Raw genomic sequence first — 27,537 nt, 5'->3', positions numbered from 1 at the left:
CCTGTTATTTCTTATCTTTCCTGCAAGTCCCCTAATATTTCTTGGTTTATACTGTGCCCCACTGCAGGACTAATTTTTTGGGGACCGATAGATTACTCCCACTGAAGATTTCTCTCACTTGTTATTTCTTATCTGTGCCCAGACTGATTCATGTCTTAATCTCTGGTCCTGATGTCATTTCTCACTGTGCCCCTAATCTCTAACTTTCCTAACAAAGCTACACCACCTCCTTTTCCTTCCTGCCTAAAATTCTGAAACATCGAGTACCCTTTTAATTTTCATTTCCCAAATCTGGTCTCTCTGCAGCCACTTCTCACTAATCTTCACCAAATCATGCTAGTTTGTCTCTATTTTTGCTGTTAACTGATTAAATTTATTCAAATACTTTTGCGTATTCAGAAAGAAAGCCTTTAAGTTTCTAAGCCTTTGATTTTCTAATTTTCCATGTAACTGAGCCCCCCACTTCCCCCCAATATTTAAAGCCCGATCAACTCTCACCAATCAGCTCTGTTCAGAGCTTGTATTTCAGAATTTGTGATTGAGACCTGGAGCAAATTGCAAATACTTATCCACCTCCCTTATGTGTCAGTGTGCTCCAATCTGTCAGCAGTGTCAGTGACTCTGAACAGGAGAGATTAACAATGGAGACATCTGTGTTTAAGTTTCTAAATCTAGTTTCAACTGTCCACACTATATTTCAGACTCTTAGCCTGCTCTGCCGTTTCTTGACCGAGATTATTTATTTCCAGTTTTTATTTCTTCGGGTTTATCTGCATTTTGTTTGTATTTATTCATGGGATGTTGGCATTGTTGGCTGGGCAAGCATTTATTATCCATCCCTAGTTGCCCAGAAGTTAGTTAAAAGTCAATTACTTTGCTGTGGTTCTGGATACACATGTGAGACAAGGTAAGGATGGCAGATTTCCTTCCCTCAGGTGCATTAGTGAACCAGATGGAGTTTTATGACAATCGTGACAATGATTTTATGGCCAGCATTAGAGTTTTAAATACAGATTTTAATTTTGATTAATTGAAATTAAGTTCCACCATCTGCCAGAGTGGGATTTGAAGCCAGGTCTCCAAAACATTACCTGCATTTCTGGATTATCAATGGAATACTGTAGAATACCATTACACCATTGCTTCTTTGCATTACTTAGTACTAAGCGGTAAAACATTTGGGAAAGTTTTAAAATTAACTGCTTTAAACATACATGAACCTCAGGTGTTGGAGGGAAAAGCAACACCACCTTCAGCCCGACACTGAATTCCCAACCTCAACAAATTTCCAAGTTTAATATTCTTATACATGCAGTCTGTATTCAACCATTTTGTCCAGCCGTTTGACAATTTCACTGTTGCAGTATCATTTCTGTGCCTTTTCTTTAAATTTGAAATAACTATATCGATTATTCATTTAAAGTGAGTAGCATTGTGAGAAGTTATCTGTTTTACTGTGCTCCTGTGCAGACTGCAATTTAGAATTTATAGAAAATATTAGAATACACGCCTGCTTTAGAATTATTGAAGCTGTGTTCAAAAATCTTTATTTTAAAGACCTGATTCCTGTAAAGACTTTGAAGTATTTGGGGAAGAACTTACGTGGTTTCTGGGGGAGGGCTCAGTTTAGGTCTGTGGATTTGCAATTTCTGTTGTGACGATTAATTGCCTTTTGAGTCGAGATAATTATCAATGTGTACCTTATAGCAATTCAATGGGACCTTAAGGGAGGAGAGGGTAAATGTCACGTTAGCGGAATTCCAAATGATTTTGCCCATTAAGGCAAGTGCACAATAAGCATTCCTTTAATCTGAGCAAATTGGTTAAGGGTAATAGTTAGTCCTCTTCTGATTCTGAATAGCTGTACGGCAATATTTTCAAAGCCACCCGTGTGATGGTGTTTATTTCAAAAGCTTGGCAGCTTATTTTTGGCACTTACTATAAAGAAGAAATAAAATATATCAGATCATGCTGATAAACAGGAAAAGTGGGTTTCTCCAATTTTCGTTCAAGATCGCATGTTTGGATAAAATGCGAACCTTAGCACTGGTGAAGTATACCACATAGAGTCATAGAACCCCTTCAGCCGATGTGTAGTTTATATTCATATAAAAGTACAAGTAGCAAACTGTAACTGATCAATGGAAATTTAACATTATAGGGTATTATCTGCTGTTCTCCTCCTTGAAAGTTGTTACTCAAGCAAGGATCTAGTTCCAGGCTGCCCCTCATAGGTCTTGAAGAAAGTGAGGACTGCAGATGCTGGAGATGAGAGTTGAAAATTGTGGTGCTGGAAAAGCACAGCAGGTCAGGCAGCATCCAAGGAGCAGGAGAGTTGATGTTTCGAGTATGAGGTCTTCATCAGGAATGAGGGGAGTCCAAGGTGGGGGCGGAGAGATAAATGAGAGGGGGTTGGAGCTGGGGTGAAGGTAGCTGGGAATGTGATAGGAGATGAAGGTGAGGGATGATGATGATAGGTCAGAGAGGAGGGTGGAGCAGATACATGGGAAGGGAGATGGACAGGTAGGATAGTTCAAGAGGGCATTGCCGAGCTAGAGGGATAGATCTGGAATAAGGAGGGGGCAAAGGAAATGAGGAAACTGGTGAAATCAACATTGATCCTGTGTGGTTGGAGGTCCCAAGGCAGAAGATGAGGTGTTCTTCTTCCAGGCATCAGGTGGCTAGGATTTGGCGATGGAGGAGGCCAACAACTTGCATGTCCTTGGGGAGGGGGAGTTGAAGTGTTTGGTCACAGGGTGGTGGAGTTATTTAGACCAGGGGCGTTTCGACCCTCATAAATCTTGTATATCAATAACAAAGCTAAGTGTGTTTTGAATAAATTCAGTGAACCTACCTCTACTGTTTTCTCATGAAGAGAATTCCACAAACTAATGACTCTGCAAGGAAAAAAAAGCCTTTCATCTCTGTCTAAAATCCATGTTTTCCCCAGTTCTTTTCTACCTCTCCAAATATCTATTCTATCAAGCCTCCCCACTGAGGATCTTCACCCCATATTCTTCTAACTCTAATGGCCCGACCTATTCGGCCTTCCTTCGTAAGATAAGCCTATCATCCAGGGAATGAGTCGAGTGAACCTTCTCTGAACCACTTTTGTTTATTCTTTTTCATAAGATGTGGGCAGTACTGATAAGGCCAGCATTTATTGACAGTGCCTGGTTGTCCTTGAATTGAGCACCTTGCTAGAAACATTGGAGAGGAGTTAAGAGTTGCCAGAACTTCCCAATTTTTGTATTCCATTCCTTCGCAATAACTGTCAATGTTCCAGAATCACAGAATTGTTGTTGCACAGGAGGCCATTCAGCCTGTTATAGCTACACCAGTTCTCCAAACAAGCATCATTACCTCGTGCCAGTCTCCTAGTTTTTATTCATACTTTTGCATCCTATTTCTATCCAAATAATCATCGAAGCCCTCCATTTCCCTTCCTTGTCACTTGTTATATCTGCATGTGAACCTTTTGTGATTCATATACCAGGAAACCCACATTACCAAGTTCTGCAGTAAAAATGCAAATTCAATTTTTTTTATTGAAAATCTATATAAGTATCGGTAGAGGAGTTGGTCATGCAACCCTTGAACCTGTTCTGCTGCAGTTCTGTGTAGTCATGGCTGCTATGCATCCTAACTACTTTCAGCCACTTAGCATCATAGATCTGAATATCCTTAACTTGCAAAAATGTATTAAGCTGGGTTTAAAATAGTACATTTTTGGTTCAAAGTAGATAACTATACAATTACCAGCATTAAAATTCATTGAGTACAGTTTTTCCATTCACTTAACCCATCACATTGTAGTTTTAAGCTATTGCCTGTATTACGTACTGTGCCACCAATTTGTGTCATTGGCAGATTTAGAAGAGTTGTATTATCTCAATAATTAATTCATGCTTGTCTTGAATAGTTGAGACAGCAGCAGTGGTCCAAGTGGGACTCCATATTTCCATACAATGCAATTATGTGCCCATTTTCTGTCTTTTAACCAACTCCTAAGCAAGTTAAATGTATGAGATTCAGTGTTAGGTAACAGTGTTTTTTATGAAGCATTATTGAATGCCCCGGAAGTCCATAGCATCAGCATCCATAGACATTCCTCTGACTAAGTTATTTCCTGAAAAAATGAAAGTTGTTCAATAGATAAGACCTATCCATTACAAATTGGCTGTCTGACCAGTTACATTTTGCTTTGAGTTCAGTCACTCTGTTCTTCATTATAGATTCCAATAATTTCCTCAGAGCAGATTTTACACTGGTTGCTTTATAATTTTCTGGCTTTTCTCCCTCCCTCCGTCTCTCGCTCACTTGCATTTGTTCCCACTGTGTGTGTATAAATTTGAATATGTGACTGATCTAATGCCCTGTGGTAGCTTGTCTTAGCCTGGGCCAATCTTGCCTAAAGTAAGTTGATTAAATTGTCTCTGAAAGTACCCCTTCTCAGTATTTGTCCATATCTAATGATTTACTGCATTGTGCATAATGGAAAAAGATGATTCTAAGAAGCGCATCTTAAATGTATGAAAAGTGTGACTGGTTTCCAATTCAGCACGAGTAGATGGAGTTCTGAAAGCAGTGTTTTAAAGTTGGAAAGTTAAATACAAGTCCCGATATTAATAGTCATGTGTGTGAGCATTGGGTGGTGCAGGTTCCCAGCGTTAATGAAAGTTTAAAATTAGGTGAGATTGTCACATCATAGACGTGCCCAGCAGATAGTACAAAGCAGGATTTCCTATTGGTTTTCGCACATCTCTCCCACTCCATTGTGCTAACTATCATATTCATGCTTACTGCAATTCTGTTCCATTTGTTCACGCATTGTTTTTATCATCATACAAGTCCTACAGCTAGAACATAGAAGAATACAGCGCAGTACAGGCTCTTCGGCCCTCGATGTTGCGCCGATCCAAGCCCACCTAACCTACACTAGCCCACTATCCTCCATGTGCCTATCCAATGCCCGCTTAAATGCCCATAAAGAGGGAGAGTCCACCACTGCTACTGCAGGGCATTCCATGAACTCACGACTCACTGAGTAAAGAACCTACCCCTAACATCTGTCCTAAACCTACCACCCCTTAATTTAAAGCTATGCCCCCTCGTAATAGCTGACTCCATACGTGGAAAAACATTCTCACTGTCGAGTCTTATACAACTGCAACATGACCTCAGTGCTCCGGAACTCAATTCCTCTACCAATAAAAGCCAGTATGCCATATGCCTTCTTCACCACACTATTTACCTGGGTAGCAACTTTCAAAGATCTGTGTACATGGACACCAAGATCCCTCTGCTCATCCACACTACCAAGTATCCGACCATTAGCCCAGTACCCCATCTTTTGATTACGCTTACCAAAGTGAATCACCTCACACTTAGAGAGCTGAGAGAGTTTATTATTCTTCTACTTGCTGCCAGTTCATTTTGTTTCAACAGATCTCCATCAAACTACTAGACACCTCAGAACACTTCATACATAACAGATACTTGGAAAATGCAGCCACTGATACATGTGGAATCAAATTTACGCATGCACAATCTCTCCAGCTGTCTTTAACGATTGAGGAATGAATATCGGCCAGGCCAATAGGCAAATTCTTCTCTTCTAAGTGTGATGTAAATTTTTGTCTGTTTTAAAATATTGCCAAAGATGCAATAATTATGTACAAAAAATGACTAATGAAGGAATTAACGACATTTAATGTCATTACTGTAACTAATTTTGAAATTAGTAGTCTACATTTGGAAAGTGGGAGTCTTTTAAAAATAGTATCGTGAGAGTTCAGGGTCAGAATGTTCATCTAAGAGCGACGGGTAAGGGCAACAAGCTCAGAGAACCCTTGTAGTCAAGGGTTTGATAAAGAAAAAGAAGGAAGCATTTGTTGCGTACAGAGCATTAAAAAAGAAGCCAAGCTCCTCAGAAATGTAGGGGGGATGCTTAAAAAAGCAAGTAGTTGAGTATTTGAGAGGCCATTGAATATCTTTGGCAGATAGGATTAAGGATAATTCTAAGATAGTTTATAAGTATATTAAGATAAGAGGATTACCTGGGAAAGTGTGGAGCCTATTAGAGACCAAAGGGATCGTTGTGCATGGAACCAATGGACATGGGTGAAGTCTTAAATGAGTGTTTCTGATCTGTTTTCATAAAGGAGAAAGACGTAGCTGGTGATTTCATTTGGGATGGTGAGATTCTAGCACATGTTAAGACCAATAAGGAGGAGGTATTAAGTGTTTTAGTAGCCATGAAGATACATAAATCTTCAGGGCCTAATGAGAAATAGTCCAGGCTGCTGTGGGGGAGGCAATGGAGGAGATTGCTGGGCACCTGATGAAGACATTTAATACTTCGCTGGCCAAAGGTGAAGTGCCAGATGACTGCAGGATAGCTAATGTGGTTCCGTTATTCAAGAATTGCAGCAGGAACAGGCCACAAAATTAGAAACCAGTTAGTCTGATATCACTGGTGGGAAATTTATTGGAACAATTCTGAGAGACAGGATTAATCAAGCAGGAATAATCAGCGCAGATTTATTGAAGGGAGATCTTGTCTGACTAATTTCATTAAGAGTTTTGAAAAAGTAACTAAACAGATTGATGAAGGTAGTGCATTTTACGTGACTTGCTTTGACAAGGTCTCACATGAAAGATTCGTTCAAAAGGTAAGAGTCCATGGGATCCAAGGCAATTTGGCAAACTGGCTCCAAAATTGGCTTGAGGTAGGACTCAAAGCATGATGATGGAGGGTTGTTTTTGGGAATGGAAGCCTGTGACCGGCAGAGTACTATAGGGATTGGTGCTGGACCAATAGTTTGTTATATATGTTAACAATTAAAATATAATTAGTAAGTATGACATGAATTTGTAGCTGTTGATGATAGGCGAATGTTCTCAGGTTCCATTTGATATCGATCAGCTGGTAAATTGGTCAGAGTAGATGTAATTTAATCCTTATAAGTGCAAGATGATGCATTTTGGGAGCTCTAATAAGGGAAGAGTATGCACAGTGCTTAGTAGGTCATTCTGAGGAACAAATGGACCTTGGTTTACAAGTCTATAGATCCCAGAAGATGTCAGCACAGGTAGACAGGATGATGAAGAAGACGCATGGGATGCTTGCCTTCATTAGTTGGCGTGTAGAATATAGGAAAAGTGAGGACTACAGATGCTGGAGATCAGAGTCGAGAGTATGGTGCTAGAAAAGCACAGCAGGTCAGGCACAACCGAAGAGCAGGAGAGTCGATGTTTTGGACATAAGCTCTAAGGAAGTCTTATTACAAGGAGGAGAAAGTGAGGACTCCTGAAGAAGGGCTTATGCCCGAAACGTCGATTCTCCTGCTCCTCGATGCTGCCTGGCCTGCTGTGTTTTTCCAGCACCACATTTTTCAACTCTGAAGTCTTCTTACAACACTGGTGAGGCCACAGATTGAATACTGTGCTCATTTCTGGTCGCCACACTATTGGAAAGATGTGATTGTCCTGAAGAGGGTATAGACAGGATTCACCAGTATGCTGCCTGGGATGATGTTTGCAGGTAAAGGGACAGCTGGAAAATGGGAAGCCTTCAGAAATGAGATAATGAGAGTCCAGCGAAAGTATATTCCTGTTAGAGTGAAAGGAAAAGCTGGTAGGTATAAGGAATGCTGGATGACTAAAGAGATTGAGGGTTTGGTTAAGAAAAAGATTGAAGCATATGTCAGGTAGAGGAGGAAGTGCTTGATGTCTTGAAATGCATAAAAATGAATAAATCCCCAGGTCCTGATCAGGTGTACCGTAGAACTCTGTGTGAAGCTAGGGAAGTGATTGATGGAATACAGGGAGAACTAGCCATTTGGATACAGAACTGGCTCAAAGGTAGAAGACAGAGTGTGGTGGTGGAGGGTTGCTTTTCAGACTGGAGGCCTGTGACCAGTGGAGTGCCACATTGATCGGTGCTGGGTCCACTGCTTTTCTTCATTTATATAAATGATTTGGACGTGAGGTATAGTTAGTAAGTTTGCAGATGACGCCAAAATTGGAGGTATAGTGGACAGCAAAGGAGGTTACCTCAGGTTACAACAGGACCTTGATCAGATGAGCCAAGGGCTGAGAAGTGGTAGATGGAGTTTAATTCAGATAAATACAAGGTGCTGCATTTTGAGAAAGCAAATCTTAGGGGGACTTATACACTTAATGGTAAGGTCCTGGGGAGTGTTGCTGAACAAAGAGACCTTGGAGTGCAGGTTCATAGCTCCTTGAAAGTGGAGTCGCAGGTAGGAAGGATAGTGAAGAAGGCGTTTGGTATGCTTTCCTTTATTGGTCAGAGTATTGAGTACAGGAGTTGGGAGGACATGTTGCGGCTCTACAGGACATTGGTTAGGCCACTGTTGGAGTATTGTATGCAATTCTGTTGTGAAACTTGAGAGGGTTCAGAAAAGATTTACAAGGATGTTGCCAGGGTTTGAGGTTTTGAGCTATAGGAAGAGGTTGAATGGGTTGGGGGTGTTTTCCCTGGAGCACCAGAGCTGAGGGGTGACCTTATAGAGGTTTACAAAATCTTGAGGGGCATGGATAGGGTAAACAGACAAAGTCTTTTCCCTGGGATGGGGAAATCCAGAACTAGAGGGCATAGGTTAGAGTGAGAGGGGAAAGATATAAAAGAGACCTAAGGGGCAACTTTTTCCACACAGAGGGTAGTAAGTGTATGGAATGAGCTGTCGGAGGAAGTGGTGGAGGCTGGTACAATTGCAACATTTAAAAGGCACCTGTATGGGTATATGAATAGGAAGGGTTTGGAGAGATATGGGCGGGGTGCTGTCAGGTGGGATTAGATTAGGTTGGGATATCTGGTCGGCATGGACAAGTTGGATGGAAGGATCTGTTTGCATGCTGTACATCTCTATGATTCTATGGGATATCAAAATGCAGCACCTTGTATTTATCTGAATTAAACTCCATCTACCACTTCTCAGCCCTTGGCTCATCTGATCAAGGTCCTGTTGTAACCTGAGGTAACCTCCTTCGCTGTCCACTATACCTCCAATTTTGGTGTCATCTGCAAACTTACTAACTATACCTCACGTCCAAATCATTTATATAAATGAAGAAAAGCAGTGGACCCAGCACCGATCAATGTGGCACTCCACTGGTCACAGGCCTCCAGTCTGAAAAGCAACCCTCCACCACCACACTCTGTCTTCTACCTTTGAGCCAGTTCTGTATCCAAATGGCTAGTTATCATTTATATAAATGAAGAAAAGCATTGGACCCAGCACCGATCCTTGTGGCACTCCACTGGTCACAGTGAGTTATGAGGATAGACTGGATAGGCTGGTTTATCTTCTCTGGAGCATGGGAGACTGAGGAGGGAATCTGAATGAAGTATGCAAAATTGTAACAAGCATTGACAGGTTGATCACGAAAATCTTTTCCCCATGATAGAAATGTCAAAGATCAAAGTGTCTCAGTTTAAGTGGAGGAGTAATTGTTTTGGAGGGGATAAAGATTTTTTTACTTGGAGAGTGGTGAACACATTACCTGAATGGTTGGAGCAGGTACTCTTGCAATGTTTAAGTAGCATCAAGACAAGCACTTAAAATGCCAGAGCATAGCAGTCTGTGGAGCATGAGTAGGTAAATGGGATTATTGTAATTTGGTGTTTTTTGTAGATATGGACATGGTGGACTGAAGGACCTTTTTCTGTGATAATTGTAAGTCAATAATGTATGATTGTAAGTCAATAAATATAAGGAAGAATAAAGAAATTTTACTGCCTATTTTAGGTCCACATGTACTGTTTTTGTTTAAACCATGTGCTGTTGTAAAGAATTGCAGCTCTATCTAATTAAAAACTGCAAACTAGATTCCTTCAAATCTTGGGGGGCTTTCACGTTCTAAATAAGTACACGTATCTACCATCTAATTTTAACACAGAATAACCCATCATCTACTCTTTTTTTTTAACCAAACCATGCTGCAGACATTGGAATGTTTATTTTCTGTTCTGCATTTAACACAAATTACACATGCAATTTGGCTGCCACAATTTAAACTTACTGTTGGATCTTTTAATTCAAACTGCCTCATTCCCATTCCAAGGCACAGGTCTTATTCTAAGATTCCATTCTAGGATGCTGAGCCAGTTCCAAGATGGAGATGTGCAATATTACCTCAACTGACTCTTATGGTTTGGGTACTTGACACTCATTGTGATAGCACAGCTAAGAGTGCCTGAGGTATGAAGTGGCTTGAGCATTTTAGCCCCTCCAGCCACAGCAATGGATATTGGTGCCCCACTGTATGTATCATACCACCATCTCAATGACGAGTGAAATTTTAACATCTGAAAGACTATACAGATTAACATCTGACTGGTAGGGGTGATTGTAGTCCTTGGAATATCTCATTTCTAACAGTTGTTTTTGTTGTACACATGTTTAAGGCAGTAAATTGCCCTTTTCTGGTTAATGTAGAAAAATTAATTATGGAACACCTTTTCATTTGCTAGGGTTCTCAAAGCAAAAGTTCTGCTGGTTTGGGCACATTGCAGGTTTTGTACTATATGCCCAAAATGCGTTTTTGCATTTAATAATATTATGTTCTTTCAGTTTGTGACGCTGTGTCAATTCATTTAGCATAGCACAAACCAGATAAAGTTCCCTACACTGTAACCAGTTCTAACAGTAATCCTGAAGTCGACTATTTTTCACTTGCTGACATTAAGTAGTCATGGTGCTCTGCAGTGGAAGTATTGTGCTGTGGTCCCTAAGTTTGAATAACTTATATGATCTGTGTGATGGTGCTCAGTAAGTATTCATGATATTGACTCATTGCTAATGAAGAGAAGGTACTGAATATCCAAGTCAGGGTGATATATGACTTAGTGATGTTCCCCTGACTTCTCTGTTACTCATCATTTTTGTTAATAAAGGTCACCAATAAAGGTGTTGCTGTTTGATTATCATTGATGAGTTACCTTCGTGCATCCTGTAGGCACAATACATCAATGATAGAGGGGTAGGTATAGGTCTAATCCCAGTCTAGATTACAGATTACAGATTACATTACAGTGTGGAAACAGGCCCTTCGGCCCAACAAGTCCACACCGACCCGCCGAAGCGAACCCACCCATACCCTTACATTTACCCCTTACCTAACACTACGGGTAATTTAGCATGGCCAATTCACCTGACCCTGCACATCTTTGGACTGTGGGAGGAAACCGGAGCACCCGGAGGAAACCCACGCAGACACAGATTCCCTTCGGCCCAACAAGTCCACACCGATCTTCCGAAGAGTAACCCATCAGACCCATTTCCCTCTGACTACTGCACCTAACACTATGGGCAATTTAGCCTGGCCAATTCGCCTGACCTGCACATCTTTGGATTGTGAGAAAAAACCAGAGCACCCGGAGGAAACCCATGCAGACACGGGGAGAATGTGCAAACTCCACACAGACAGACACCTGAGGCTAGAATCGAACCTGGGTCCCTGGCGCTGTGAGGCAGCAGTGCTAACCACTGAGCCACCGTGCCAGCCAAAACAGTACAGTTGCAGATTGTATATGTTCTTTCCAAGTGATGTTACAGCTGCAGTTGTCCAAACGGGTTGGGAGTATTGCTATCAAGTTTCTAATTTGATCATTGTATCTGGTAAAGTGGCTTTGAGGAGACATGCAGTGATCTGAGGAATGTTTGCACCTACCATGCTGTTCTAACAAGTGTGTTGATGTGGTTGGCCTAGTTAAACTACGGGTATCTGTGTTATTTGTCTGAAGTCGATGTTTTATGTGTACCATTTGTCTGTGCTTTCACTTGACAATAATATTTGTTGTGTTGCTTGATGTGGTTGTCTGAGGTATGTTGTTTTATTTATTGGTCTTGATGTTATGAGCATCTGCTATTCATTAATGTGCTTCTGATTAGAATCTGTTGCTACTTACAATCGTACATGGAAGTTCTTTTTTACTCTTGAGGTGTGTTGAATGTTTGTTGCATTGATGCCTGCCTATAGTTGAATCAACATTGCCTTGCAGTTTGTTTCACCCGTACTCTTCTTTTGTCCCAAATTCCACATTTGAATTTGACCGATTAGGCTTCCTAAGTCTGATTAAGGTAACTTATTCCTCCTTATCCTTCTTGACCCATTGGCAACCTATGATTTGTTTTTCTTTTCATTATTTCACAGGATGTGGGCATCGCTGGTTAGACCAGCATTTGGTAATCACTCTTAACTGCCCTGGAGAAGGTGGTGATAAGCTGCATTCTTGAACCGTAGCAGTCCACCCAACCTGCACAAACCTGGACTGTGGAAAGAAATTAGAGCACCTGAAGAAAACCGACACAGACACGGGGAGAATGATGAAACTCCACGTAGACAGTCACCCAAGGCTGGAATCGAACCCGGGTCTCTGCTGCAACGCAGCAGTGCTAACCACTGTGCCACATTAAACTACCAGAGGGAAAAAAAAAGTCACTGAGAGTGTAGCTGACCACTAGAATTGCAGCAATTCAAGAAGGCAGCTCACCACCACCATTTCGAGATAGGAAGTAACTCTGGGCCTTGCCAGTGATGCTCATGTCCCAAGAATCTTTCCTCAGAAACGAGTATGGGTCTGATTCAGACTGGATGACTTTTTGACTTTAAATACTATGATCTCTTCACATATCACCTCATTGCTTATTTTACCCTGTTCAGTATCGCCACTATCTCTTGATTGTGACATTTGCAACATACTGTTTGGAAATGCACAATACTTACTTAGATCCTCAGTTGTGCCCTGTGCCTCCACACTAACTCCTTTTCACACCCTAAACAGACCAGCCTCGCAATATCCTTTCAATTTTTAAAAAATCATCTCTCTGCTTTTTATATTCAGCTTGGCGTCATATTGAATCATAAACCTGATATTTATCAAAGGACTCGGTTTCTGTTTAATTTACAGTTATCAGGATTTTAAGTTTAGAATGTGTTTCCTATTGTTATGGATGTCTTGTGTTACAGGTGTGTGTTTGCACACAAGGTATGTCTGTGTTTGAATTTGGATAAAATAGGTGCTTCAGAAGATTTGTTGTTTCTCCCTGGAGGTGTGAGACTTGTACCACAGGATGCAATTATTTATTAGCAGAGGGATTCAGTCTGGTCTACGTATGTGTGATTTGGGTTCTGAAGACCTATAGTTAGAGCAAGGGAACTGCAGTGTAGCTCTAAAGACTGACCACCAAAACCAAGTTAAGAGAAGTAAGACAATGAAAGTATGAGAAAGATAATGGTTGATATTAAGGGAATTGGTGCCAGTTGAGAGGAGCCTTGTGCTTTTTTTTCCTCTGTTGAGAAACACTTCTGCAATAGTATCCCTTAGCCTATTGCCACCTTTTTCTTACTCCTCCCCTGAATCACAATGTCACACAAACGGAATTAGCGCCATTGCAAAATATTTACAAGTTTCAAAATGACCCAGCACAAGATGAGGGTTTCTGGCCATTATTTGGGAAAATCTAGTTGATTTCAGTGTAACTACAAGCTTTGCAAGACCTAAACTACAAGATTAGCAACAGAACCCAGTATCAAAGCAGCTTCAGCATTGACTGGACTTCATTGGGTGATTTTATTGAATCACAGAATTTTGACCTTCAGAAAAGTTTGCATTGTGAATCTGTTCCAACAGTAACCTCAGTTATGTCTTTATATACAATAGACAATGTGATCTGAAACTTTATAAGATTATTTATTACCGTGATAAATATCATGAGTGGATCACTGTATCACAAGTGTAATGATTTGTTCTGGAAGTGAGTAGATTGTGAGTGAAGTGCCTAATGAAATCCCTTATTTATTAGAGTCAATAGTTTACATTAGTCTGGCTTCTGTGAATATGGAGTAAAGTTGGTGCATACTGCTCACTTAGGGTATAAAATCGGTTTTATAGATAGAAATTGATTTTTTGAAAAGGTACATGTGAGAATTAGGAATTGAAGTCTGTCACTGTAGTTTTATTCTGGTCTCTGAAAGGTCTCAGCTTTTCTGCCATTGGCACTTGATGAAACTCCTCAATAGAGTAGGCAATAAGTTGACAGATGAAGTACAACGTGAAGAAGTGAGAGGTTTAGTACTTTGGTTGGAAGACTAAACAAGCAGGATATTTCTTAAGAGTCATTAATGCTGGTGTTTCAAGGAACTTATGTATACAGCACTCATGCAAGTTACACAGACAGCATAGAGGCACAAAACAATAAGACAAACAACATGCTGATCCACATTGCAACAAAGTTGCAGTGCAAGAGTGAAGTCTTATTATAGTTGTGGGCGGCACGGTGGCACAGTGGTTAGCACTGCTGCCTCACAGCGCCGGAGACCCGGGTTCAATTCCCGACTTAGGCGACTGACTGTGTGGAGTTTGCATGTTCTCCCCGTGTCTGCGTGGGTTTCCTCCAGGTGCTCCTGTTTCCTCCCACAGTCCAAAGATGTGCGGGTCAGGTGAATTGGCAATGCTAAATTGCCCGTAGTGTTAGGTTAAAGGGGTAAATGTAGGGGTATGGGTGGGTTGCGCTTCGGCGGGTCGGTGTGGACTTGTTGGGCCGAAGGGCCTGTTTCCACACTGTAAGTAATCTAATCTAATCTAGTTGTTCAGGGTTTTGGTGATTTATATATGGGATACAGTGTGCAGATTTGCTGTCATATTTAAGGAAGGATATACTTGCATTTTGAACAGTAAAGCAAAAGTATAATAGATTGAACCTTTAACCTCTGCCCCAACCCCAGTTCCCCTTCTAGGCCCCACCTTTTTTGGTTTTCAGGCCCCTGTATACCTCATAGGATGGGTAAACATTAAAGGAAGATGGCCAGGTTGTCGAGGAGATGGGCAGACATGGTAAAAGTTAATTGGATTTATCAAGTAGTCCACAAGTTTTGAGGTGAAGGTAGGAGAGCAGCAGAGAGAGTTATTTAAGAAAAAATATTTACAATAAAGAAAAAAAAAAGCTTTGGTTTTGCTTTCCAAGTGTTCCTGGAACAATAGGCTATTTTAGGAGACGAAAGCAGAGTTTTAAAAGGTCCAGTCAGATCTGGACTATTTGTCCATCATTTCCTTTCAAATCTGTGTCCCTTGAACTTAGGGGAGTGGAGATGACAGCTGTACCAGGGATGATAGGGACAGAAATATTAAGGTGAACAGAAGGCCAAAAGCCAGAAGTTGTAAGTAATTTGGGGATTGCTTTTTCCTGGGGATGGATTTAGAGTTAGGTATGGTGGGTGAGGGCAGAGCATTTGACCAAGAGTGGTACAAGAAACTGATCAGATTATCTGTTGTCTGTGATTGATATGATATGATTAGCATGAACACGAGGTAACAAAGTCAAGGCTTGATCATTCGTATTGTTTGGGATATTTAACTGGAGGGAGGTAATAGCATGAGGATAAGAGTGCAGCGAAATAGAGAGAGAACATGATGAATTAAGTTGAAGCCCTCGAGAATAAGAAATCATTTAGTCCAGTGGCAAAAAGGAACAATCTCCCCTACTTCTCTCTTCCCCACCCCACTCCCAAAAAAACCTTTCTCCTCTCACCACCTCCCCTTGTATTCCCTTCATATCCCAGCCCTGCTCCCAGCTATAGTGCAGTGGTACGTTGCTGTTTATAAAACTTTGCTTTCTTCCAACTACTTGTGGAGCAGTATTACTGTTGCTTCACAAGCTGAATTCCACTTATCACTCTTGCCCCATTTTGCTGTGGGGAGGGTGTGAATTCAGTATTGTGCTTGAATTTTGAGAAATAACTCAGACCCTGGAAGGTACAGAAGGATTGACCATGTGTTCTCTGCACTGTATCTACAGCCCTCAAATCCAGATCCTTTTGCTACTTCTGGCTCGGGACAGTTTGGAGGGCATGGATTCACTGATGACCCTTTTCAAAGTAAACAGGATACACCAGCACTGCCCCCAAAGAAAAGTGTACCCCCACGACCTAAAGCACCCCCTAGTGGTAAGTTGAATTGGCTCATTGGTAAGTATACATTTGATTACTGTAATCCCCCAGCATAGACATTAGCTAGTTTTTTTTTCATCATGTGCTATGCTTGTTTGGCTGTTCAGTGTGCTTTTTTAGAAATAAGTACTGGCATGCAACCACAAAACATGTGCAGAGAAGTTAATGTCTTTATTCCAATAGTACTTATTGAAATCCCTATCCCAAACCATCAAATCTTCCCTATACCACTACCATTCTTTGCGTACAACAACCGCGCCATTGCTTTCATTCCCATTCCACTCTTTCTCTCTTTGTAATGTTGTGGTACCCCCTGCCCACTCCCATTGTGGAGTACTTTATGAAGTGGTTTGCCCAAAATCTGTTCACCTACACCAATGGGATGATAGTTGGTCAATTAAATATTTTGAAACTTTGCTTTGACATTTGGTACTGAGCGTGCCTGGACATTGTTCCATAAATAAGCCCGCCAGCAGGCACCCTTTTAAAATGACAAATAGCAACATTCTGACCTAATAAAAATTGCCAAGCATCATAGATAGGACAAGAGAATGCCATAAATCAATAAAAAGCAGAAATTCAAAAAAACAGTAATTCCTTTCTGTTCAGTTATGCTCGATTATGCTTCTGCTTCTTGCAGCCAGTTTCACAAGGTGCCGAGTTAACAGATTGCACTAATTCTGAGGGAGGCAAACTGGTTAGGTGTATGTTTTCATCTGACTTCTGGAGTGTCTGCTTTGTCTTTTGATTTGGAAAGTGGACTCTTAGCCGGAAAAGAAAGAAAATACTGTTAAAAGTATCTTCTTGTTGATACTTGAACACTTGATACAACAAAACAACATTAGGTTTTGGATCCATGGAGAGACTAGAAAAATTAAGTAATTGATTTCTAGGCTAGCCATTAAAAGGAAGCAGAGACACCATGATAATCTTTTTTATGTGGCAAATTGCTATGGTTTACATTTCACTGCTAGAAAGGGTGATGGAAACAGGTTCATTCTCACTTTCAAAAGATACTAAATGCTTGAAGGGAAACAGTTGTGTGATGATGCAGAAGGGAATGGCGCTAACTGGATACCCGTTTCAAAGAGCAAATGGACACGATAGTCTGAGTACCTGGTCCCGTTTAGTATCAATCTATGAAGTATGTATAAGTAAGATTGGAGCTCACATGTACCAGGTAATCTTGAATAAATTATCCGGCAGGATAAGCGAAGCATGAATGAACTCCACAATTGAAGCGCAATGAGAAAAGAAAAAAAGCAGGAATAAAGTCACTTTACAGGGACAGAAGTATATAGAAAGAACTTCTAAAACTCATTTTGAGGTTCTTTTGGGAAAGAGTCAATGAGGGGCAACGGTATCCAGTATTTGATTGATTAATTTGGGCACCCAAATCTCCAATACAAAAGTGCTTTCTGCACCAATAATCAGAATTAGATCACAGAAGATGCAGAGCTCTCTGAAAATGAAAAAAAAATTGTCTAATTCAAATTGAGATATTTTATCAGTGTGCCCCTATGAGCTTTAACTATGGGTTAGAGAGTGAAATAATTATGGGACCCGTTCAAGAAGTTGGTTCATTGCATTCTTTGACAAAGTTTTTTCAATGCCGCTTTTACATGTATAGCATCTGAAATGGATGAAACCTTCTGACATTGATACTATGATATTTGATTGACGTGATCACGAGATTCTAAATTGAGCCATTTTGATTTAAAAAGGCTCTTTCCAAAGTATTTGCACAATGTTTCAGGATAATTTCAAAGACTTGCTATACTTGCCAATGGCTCAATGGTTTTTACATAATTGGTTCTGAGATGGGTATGGAGGATGAATGGACAAAGAGGGATAGGTTATGGGGGTGCATGAAGAGGGTAATGGGGGATACTGATGGGGCATGAGAGATTTGAAGGGTATTAGAGGAAGTCTAGGGTTGAAGGAGCTGAGAGAGTTGAGAGCTTGATATTGATCTTGACAGCTGGACTGAAGTTCAAGTAAATAGAGATAGATATTTCAGCCTGGCAGAATTGCAATTCACTTGTTTCCATTGTTGCCTGGGCATTGCATTGGAAGTGATGAAACAGACCCCATCTTGCACCTACCCTCTTGCAAAGGAAAATATGTTGGCCAGGGACCTCCTTAATGGATGTGGGTTCTGGAGTCAGGAACTTTCTGAAATACTAATGTGTGTCTCCTTCACAAAGGTCCAAATTGACATGTTACTTAGGACTTGCCACTGGAATTATCAACTCTGAGAGTTGGAGATTTGTACTTAGCAAAAATTATTTAAGACAGTAATTTCTTTCCTGTCTGGAAATCTGCTTTGTGGAGGTAGTCAAATGCCCACCCTGTTAATTATTTGTGTTAAATAATTTTATAGAAACTTTTATGTTCTTTTGCAACAAATTACAACATTTTAGTTGACTTCCTAATCACTTGTGCCTCACTGCTAACATTTTGTGATTATTGTATCAGGACCCAGATTCCCCTGTATCTCAATGTTATGCAATTTCTTGCTGTTTAACTAGCACATTGCTTTTCTGTTCTTCCTGCCAAAGTGGGCAAGTTTGTATTTTCCCTCATTTTATTCCAGTTTTCGATTGTTTGCCCGCTTATTCAAACTATCTAGATCCCTCAATAGTTAATATTTTGAGTCCAACATAGCTCCGTTGGACTCAAAATGTTAACTGTATTTCTTTCTCCACAGATACTGGCTTATCTACTGAGTTTCTCCTTTATCTAATTTTTATACAACATCTATAGGTTCTCCTCTGTCCACCATTTTTGTTACTTCCTCAAAGGATTTCTAATAAATTAGTTAAACACAATTAACTTTTCACAAAATCATGTTAATATTTCCTGGTTACATTAAGATTTTTAAAATAATAATAATAATTAATAATAATAAAAATAATAATTTAATAATAAATTTATTCAGAAACAGTCATTAAGCAGCTGGTCTGGAGTTCCCTATGTTCTGTCTCCTTTCTTGAACAGAGGAGTTACATCTGTTTTTTCCAATCTTTTGAGACTTTTCCAAGATCTCGGGAATTTTAATAATTAAAATCAATACTTTGAGACAGCTGTTAAGAGCTAGTTAAGGGTGGCTTGGGTTTTTTTCTGAGCTGACTTTCAGTGGGTCAACAACAAGTATGGCTGCGATAGAAAAGTCTCATCTTGATTTGTACTCATTTCCAAGTAGTACTGTACATTAAGACACAGTAAGCTTAAATATCTGTTAAGTTCTCATCATTTTTCTTTAATATACTTGGTCTTTTGCAATGTTCTTAAATGCAGCTATTGATAGAAATTGTGTTCCTTTTTCAAATCTTGTTTGGGGGTGAGAACGGAAATGGGCATAGAATGGCATTGCTAAAACGAAATTGGAAAAGGGATGTGAAAGAGGAAACCTTAATATTTGTGTGTGAACGAGAGCATGCTTTCCAAAGAAAAATACAAAACGGCCACAAATACTTTGCGTAATTGCTTCTCAGTACTTTCCTATTTGAATCAATGTTATGTTTTCTTTTTATTCTTTATCAATGTTTTGTTCTAGAAATCTTAAAGAACCTTTCAGTCTGACAAGTTTTTATAGATGGTGAGCAGATCTCTCAATCTGTGTTGTCACAAAAAAAAATTTTAAACTGACATTTGCAAGCATAGTTCATTGCTGCCGCACATATTTAAGGGGGAATTGAAGACCTTCAAAATAACGATTGTAGAAATATCATTTGGAGTATCATGTATTTTTTAAATTTATTGAATCAATGGAAGTGGGGTGCGCTGGTGTTGGTAATAGAGCGTACTTCTCGTCTCTCTTTGTTGGCTTGTGAGCATTGCTGGCAACTTCTTGTCCATCTCTAATAGCCCTTAAATTGGTGGTAAGCTGTTTTCTCAAAGCAGTGTAATCCGTATGTTATTATTTTATGCTGATATACACAAATTGGGATGGGTGCAGTGGTTTTAGAGAGAGTTTAAGATTTATAGAATCATTGAGCATGGAAGCAGATCCTTCGGTCTAACTAGTCAACACGGACCAAGTTCCCAAAATAAACTAGTCCTACCCGGCCTGCATTTGGCCCATTTCCCTCTAAGCCTTTTTTATTCATGTACTTATCCAAACATCTTTTAAATGTTGTAATTGTACCTGAATCTACCACTTCCTCTGGCAGTTCAATCCATGCATGAACCACTGTGTTAAAAATATTGCCCCTCATGTCCTTTTTAAATCTTTCTCCTCACCTTAAAAAATATGCCCTCCAGGTTTGAACTCCCCCTTCTTAGGGAAAACATCTTTGCCATTCACTTTATTTATGTCCCTAATGATTTTATAAACTTCAATAAGATCACCTGTCAAGCACCTATGCTCCAGTGAAAAAAGTCCCAGCCTATCCAGCCTCTTTGTATAACTCAAACCACCATTCCCAGCAACATTCTAGTAAATGTTTGAATCCTCTACAGTTTAACAATATCCTTACTATAACATGGTGACTGGAACTGCACACAGTACTTCAGAAGAGGCCTAACCAGTGTCCTGTACAACCACATCATGTTGTCCCAACTTCTATACCCAGAAGGTCTGGGCAATGAATGTCTTCTTAATCATCCTGTCTACCTGTGGTGCAAATTTCAAAGAAATATGTACTGAACCCCCTAGAGCTCTGTTCTACAACACTACCTACAGCCCTACCATTAATTGTATAAGTCCTGCCCTTGTTTGTTTTACCAAAATGCAATACCTTATATTTATTCAAATTAAACTCCATCTGCCACTTCTCAGTCCACTGACCCAATTGATCAAGATCTCTTTGTAATCTTAGGTAATCTTCTTCATTGTCCACATTTTGGTGTCATCCACAAACTTACTAACTGTGCTTTCTATATTCTTATCCAAATCATTTATATAAATGACAAACAAAAGTCGACCCAGTACCGATCACTGTGAAACACTGCTGGTCACAGGCCTCCACCACTATTTTCTACCTCCTATCTTAATGCCAATTTTGTATCCAATTGGAAAGCTCACTCTAAATCCCATGTGATTCAGTTTTACTAATTAGACCACCATGCAGAACTTTATCAAAGGCTCTACTAGAGTCCAAGTAAACAATGTCTACTGCTCTGCCCTCATCAATCTTACTTCCTCAAGAAGTTCAAGCAAATTTGTGAGACATTATTTCCCTTGCACAAAACCATGTAGACAATCCCTAACCATGCCTTGCCTCTCCAAATACATGTAAATCCTATCTTTTAGAATCACCTACAACAGCTCGCCCACCACTGATGTCAGACTCACATGTCTATAGTTCCCATCTCCTTACAACCTTTCTTAAATAAAGGCACATTAGCCATCCTCCAGTTCTCTGGCACCTCATCCGTGGTTATTGATGATACAAATGTTTCTTCTAGGGGCCCTGTAATTTCCTCCGTAACTTCCGAAAATGCCCTGGGATACCCTTGGTCACGTCCCAGAGATTTATCCACCTTTATGTTTTCTAAGAACTCCAACACCACCTCTTCTATAATGTGAATTGGTTTCAAAACATCAATATTTATTTCCCTGAGTTTTAATGATCTTTCCAGAGAGAGAAAATGCATTAAAACCTGTGGAAAGTTCTTCTAAATCTGCTGACAGAATCAGCACACGTATATGAGATATGTTACTTTGTGAATGCAGCACCTAAAAAAGGAGTTAGACACAATGAAAAGATAGTCCGTGGAAACTAAAAGGTAGCCCTGAAAATCAAAAATTAGCTCTTGAGAAAATCTCAAGGGGAACTTTTGATCAGGGGGTGAAAGGCAAGTTATTATGACCCCTGATATTAGGTAAAATGATTTCCATCTCACAAAAGACAAAACTGTAGAGGTGGGAATTAGTGAGGAATTGAGGATATGGCGTCTTGGCTTACAATGGATAATGCTCAAGTTATTGGAAGGTAAAGAATGGATGGGAGCAGATGTAAGCTGGTGGTTTAGGAGACAGAGTTTCCACGTTTCTCACCTCTTCGTCTGGTGTTGTTTGACTTGTTCTCAAAAACTTCACATAAAGTAGCTGCTGGTGCAAAGCCGGGAGAATAGTCAATTCCAGGGCACCAATTTTTTAATAACATTTATGAAAATCATGTGGTCAGAGTGTCACATGATGAAACTTCCATCAGAGTTGGCAGCCCTACTCCATCAGAGTCAAGATTAGTGGTGCTGGCAAAGCACAGCAGGTCAGGCAGCATTCGAGGAGCAGGAAAATCGACATTTTGAACAAAAGCCCTTCGTCAGGAAGATGGAGGGCTTTTGCTCGAAATGTCCATTTTCCTGCTCCTCGGATGCTGCCTGGCCTGCTGTGTTTTTCCAGCACCATTAAAGACAAAGGCAGCCTCCATGGTAACACCACCACCTGCATGCTCCTCTCCAAGCCACACGCTTATCCTGACTTGGAAATATTTTGCCGTTCCTTCACTGTTGCTGGGTCAAAATATTAGAGCTCCCTTCCAAGGGGCTGTGTGCACTAACTCCAAATTGATTGTGGTGGTTCAGGAAGCCAGCTTACTGTCACCTTTTGAGCTCAATTAGGATAGGCAGTAAATGTTAATTCACATCTTGTGAAAAATTACAAATGTCTGCAGGATATTAAGTCCCATCAACCTCTTCACCCTGCTCTTGCTTGCTAAAGGATTCAAAATGCCAGCCCTGTTTCTCTCTCTCACAGATGCTGCCAGGCCTGCTGAGTTTCTTTGGCATACTCCATGTTTGTGTCAGGTTTCCAGCATCCACTGTATTATGCTTTTATTGCAGGTTCTTCTGACATACATTTTTAAACATAGAGTAAATCTGAAATGGGGAGGTACAATTCAGCATAAAATAAGTAAAGAAATGTTTTAAAATTCACTCCTGTGTGAAAATAAAAAGTTGATGCAGTGACAAGCCAACAGTTTGAGAGTGCAACTATATTCATCAAATAAATGTAACTTATGTGTCATTACGCAAGTTTTGAGTTCTGTTAAATTAATTACTTGATTTGTTCAATTTGAAATGTCTACTCCAGTTGTTCAGGCAGCAGCTGACTTTGTTCTTCAGTCACAGCACAGGACTGAAAACCTGTATGTATGAATTATAAAGCCTAAATTTCTTGTCTTTCACTTTGAGGTTGCTCTCAGAAAAGGAGCAAATTGAACTAAAGAAGGTGGCAGTAAGCTGGCTTTCTGAAGTCGATATTTTGCAATTTCTTTGAATAGTTTGACAGACAAGATTAGCTACGTGTAGTCTGCTTCAAAGGGCATGTGACTTTGAATCCCAGAGAAAACTGTGTAGTTTTGTTTTAGCATAATATCTGGGTTACTCAGAGACAAACTGATAAAAATTGATTACAATGATTAGTCAATGACTTGATTACCATTCTTCCTAAATTTTCCCCTTTGATTTATAATCATACAGAAATTTGCTAAGTATTCTGTATGCTGACTCAGTGGTTAGCACTGCTGCCTCAGTGCCAGGGATCCGCGTTCGATTCCAGCTTTGGGCAACTGTCTGAGTGGAGTTGCACACTCTCCCCCATGTCTGAGTGTTTCCTCCGGGTGCTCTGGTTTCCACCCACTATCAAAAGATGTGCAGATTAGGTGAATTGGCCATGCTAAATTGCCCATTCTGTTCAGGGATGTGAAGGTGCATTAGTTGGGGTAAATATAGAGTGATTGGGTAGGGGAATGGGTCTGGGTAGGTTATTCTTCGGAGGGTTGGTATGGACTTCTTGGGCCAAATGACCTGGAGGGATTTTATGGTTAGATGGGGGAATGTCACAGGATGAAGTGCCTTGTCACAGGTTGAAGGACGTGGTGGTTGTGAAGGTTGAGGCATAGAATGATGCTTGGTGTGGAGTGCAAAACTATGGGAGGGTTCTCAGGTGGATTACTAGAGTTGGTGGGCAGCCATTGTTTAACATGATCCATTTTGTTGGAAAATATTTAGGGCATTTCTCATGTGCAGTTCATGCCTCTAAGTAATACTGGGAGCCAAATTATAATTTAATTTAATTACAAGCAGAAAGTCATTTCTTAAAAGAAACACATTTTTTCACAGTAATTTGTACATTAAAACTATTTTCTGTATTGAAGGAAAGAGCCTTCAATCCTTGGAACAGATATATTCAGAAAGGATTGTTCTAAGAGTACAAATGACCTGTTGTAGAAGTATATTTTAATTGGTTAGCAATTCATAGTAAGATCCTGTGTGCATTTTATTTATTTTGACCCTTTAGTAAACAGTGGGGTGATCTTATCAAGTCCCCACTTATTTCGTACTGAGGGCTGAGTGATGCTGTGTGGTTGCGGATGCTGCCTGAATGACACCCTTAATTTAACAGTTCTGCTTAGACATGAGGATGCGCTTTCTGCGGTCCAGACCAGAGCGTAGATCTGCTCACATTAAGCTGCACTTGTAATGGGTGTGTTCTTATCCGTTACTTTTGTTAACTTTTGGTCTGCATCTGGTTTTGTGACATTAGAATTGTAATAAATGTCTTTTTTTTATTCTTTTGAAGGCCTTTGGCCTGCTGGAGTTGGCCTTGGACCACTATATGTGTGCATGTTGCTGAATTAAATAGAAAGGAGGCTAGTAATCTCTTATAGTGAAGGGTTTGTATGGGTTGTAGTCAACCTCAGTAAAACAGAGAATATATGTTCAGGTTTCACCATGGCAATTTCAGTTTATCTTTTTATGAAAAATAAACATAATCAATAAAAACCATGAAACAGTCAGGTTATTGTAAAACTCCTACTAGTGGAAACTCATTGACCGAAACAAGCACAAGGGGCACTGGAGAATCTCAGCAGATTTGGAAGCATCTGTGGAGGGAGAAACAAAGTTAACATTTTGAGTCCAGTATGACTGTTCATCAATATGCTTCATTTTGGACTTTCTCTTTGATGTTTTCTCCTTGTGGATGTGGAGTGAGGGAGCATCTGCAGGGAGTTTCTGTTTACTGATAATGGAATGAGCACATTGTACCTGTAGCACATCAAATGACAGAAGCCACCTACCTGAGGGTTTGTTTTAGCATAACAAGGATTTATAGATCCATGTGTGATCAGGGCTTTGCTGACTAAAGCTGCCCAGATTGCCCGAGCAGAATACAACATAGCTTTTAACTGCCTGTGCAATTTTGAGCACCCAGTCCATTCAATTATTCTGCCCTCAAGATCATCCAGAGCTCACTGGGAAGAATTCAAGTTGCTCATGCCTTTTAAAGTGAGGCAGGCTGGATGGCCGCTTCACATTAATAATGGCACAGTAAAACCTGTGCTTCAAAAGGAATTCTCAAAGTTACTTTTTCAGCAAGTATTGGTGGTGTGGAATGTTATTGTAATATTGAAGTCAAAAATAAAATTTATGTTTTTGTGACCTCTAATTGTAATGTGACAGGCATATTGATAGAAATGCTACAGGACTGTGACCCACTGAGGCTGTCACTGTTGTTTTGGGTGGCTGTGTAAAAGTGGAATTGGCTTCTACGCCTCATTTGATGTTTTTGCAGATTTATCTATCACATGGTTGCTTGTAATTACTTTTACTGCCCATGCAAATGGTATTTGCTGTGGCAACTGAGACATAGAAATTTCTGTAGTTTTGGCCATGCATTAAAATGATCTTTAAGGTTTCAATCCTGATAATGTTTAACCTGCTCATTTTAACTGATTGGGTATTGCAGTCTTGTTTCTAATTTATGACTTATTCAGATTATGATAATATGGCTTTTGAGATGAAAACCTTAAAATTCCCATTTGAACATTGCCAGAGTAACCATTGAAATATTCTGTGATCATTTTACATCCCAGTGCTATAAGAAATACTATGTGCACAGCCAAATATACCAGCGACAGTGAAGATAATCAGGATGCCATACACTGGCTGAGGAAGAGCTGTGTAAAAATCAGGGGAGTTGTTTAGAAATTTGATAAACTTCAACAAGCAAGAGAAACTAGTTATTGGTCTTGAGATTGTCCAGATGTTCAGGCCCTTGTAACAAACCACAATCACCTCTTGATTTGAGCTGAAGTTGGATCCAGCTCTCTGACCATGTGTAATTATGTTACAGCTACACTTATGTCGGCATTTAGAGTAATGGCTCGCAAGTCTTTTCCTCCAGGACTGCTTATGTAGAGAAAAACGCCCTGCAGCCCAACAAAACATACTTTCACTTGCCATCAGATTTAATAGGAAGAATGATGCTGCTTTTGATAAAACACCAATTGATGTCTGGTGCCTGTCTGGAAGGCTTCAGTTTTGGCATGCACCATTTTGAGCTTGTGGTTCCTCTTTGTTTTAAGCCTCAAGTGTTGAAAATCCAATGCTGCAGTTGTGTGTTATAATAATAACATAAATACTTCTTTTAAAACTATGTTGTTTCTTGCGCTTATGACAATTTGGGTATGTACCAGGAGCCAGTCTGGTTACATGATGTCATGTGAGTCGTTGAGGTGAGAGTACCTAGATGGACCACACATAGAGAATCACTGATTGAGTGAAAGGACAAAAGAACTGCATAGCTGATTTAGAGAAACTGACGCGTTATAGAGTTTACTAGTCAAAAGCATGCAGCAGTCTCAGTGCTGCATAAGTCTGACCTCTGTTAAATTATATTGAAGGGGGGACGGATATTGACGTGGTAACCCAAAGCCACTGTCTTGGAGGTAAACAGGTAAGATCAAATGACAACTTGCATTCATACAACATTTTTAATATCTGGAAGCGCTTCTCAGTTTTATGAGGTTAAGTATTACACCAAGTCAAAAGAGACAATTAGGGGTGTCCCTGACACCCTTGGGTGCAATGATTCAAGAAGGCAGCTCATCACCAATTTATCAAGGGCAACTGGGCACAGATTATAAACTCTGGTCAGCTAGCAATGTCCCCCAGTGAATCAAACATTTGAAGCTTGAGTAAAAACTTGGGTTTTAAGCAGGGTCATAAAAGAAGAGAAAGGATGTGAAGGAAGTTGTAATGGAATCCAGCTGATTTCTACATAGGTGGCTGAAGTCATGACTGCTATGGCTTAGTGGAATTATTGCTAGGCTCCAATTATTGCTTAATCCAGAGTCCCAGCTAATGTTCTGGGGAGCTGGGTTCAAATCCTGTCATGGCAAATGGTGAAATTTGAATTCAATTTAAAAAAAATCTAATGATGACCATTAAACTATTGTCAATTGTTGGAAAAGCTCATCTGGTTCACTAATAACCTTACCTGGTCTGGCCTTACATGTGATTCCAGATCCACAGCAATGTGGTTCACTCTTAACTCTCGTCTGAGCAATTAGAGATAGATAAAAATGCTGGTTTAACCAGTGATGCCTGCATTCCATGAATGAATAATGAGAGAGAGGTGAATATCAAGGAGGCTGGATTGGATAAGTTGAGATGTTGGATAATGTAGAAGTTAGAGGTGGACTCATTGATACAGGAAACGCTGAAAATGTGTTGCTGGAAAAGCGCAGCAGGCCAGGTAGCATCCAAGGAGCAGGAGAATCGACGTTTTGGGCATGAGCCCTTCTTCAGGAAACCCTTCATATCACC

At 40.1% G+C, this 27,537-nt stretch overlaps 1 protein-coding gene across 14 annotated transcripts in view; it reads left to right on the top strand.

Annotated features, from left to right (window-relative positions):
- The window catches only part of eps15l1a (epidermal growth factor receptor pathway substrate 15-like 1a), a 390,058-nt gene that overhangs the window by 281,246 nt on the left and 81,275 nt on the right, over window positions 1–27,537 (top strand). For 12 of the 14 annotated variants that reach the window (XR_006316095.1, XM_043720770.1, XM_043720773.1 and 9 more), the window contains one exon: window positions 15,825–15,972. The exons of 1 other annotated variant lie outside the window; for it this stretch is intronic. Coding sequence is in view for 12 of the 13 variants with exons in the window: in XM_043720770.1 (XP_043576705.1) it covers window positions 15,825–15,972 (148 nt within the window). In the remaining variant the exon portion in view is untranslated. Of the gene's footprint in view, window positions 1–15,824; window positions 15,973–19,534; window positions 19,577–27,537 lie in introns of all 14 variants that reach the window. One more of the 14 variants, XM_043720777.1, reaches the window with a different exon arrangement.

Source organism: Chiloscyllium plagiosum, chromosome 31 (genome assembly GCF_004010195.1).
Source record: "Chiloscyllium plagiosum isolate BGI_BamShark_2017 chromosome 31, ASM401019v2, whole genome shotgun sequence".
In the NCBI taxonomy this organism is placed as follows: Eukaryota; Metazoa; Chordata; class Chondrichthyes; order Orectolobiformes; family Hemiscylliidae; genus Chiloscyllium; species Chiloscyllium plagiosum.
This window is presented reverse-complemented; position numbering and strand designations above follow the sequence as displayed.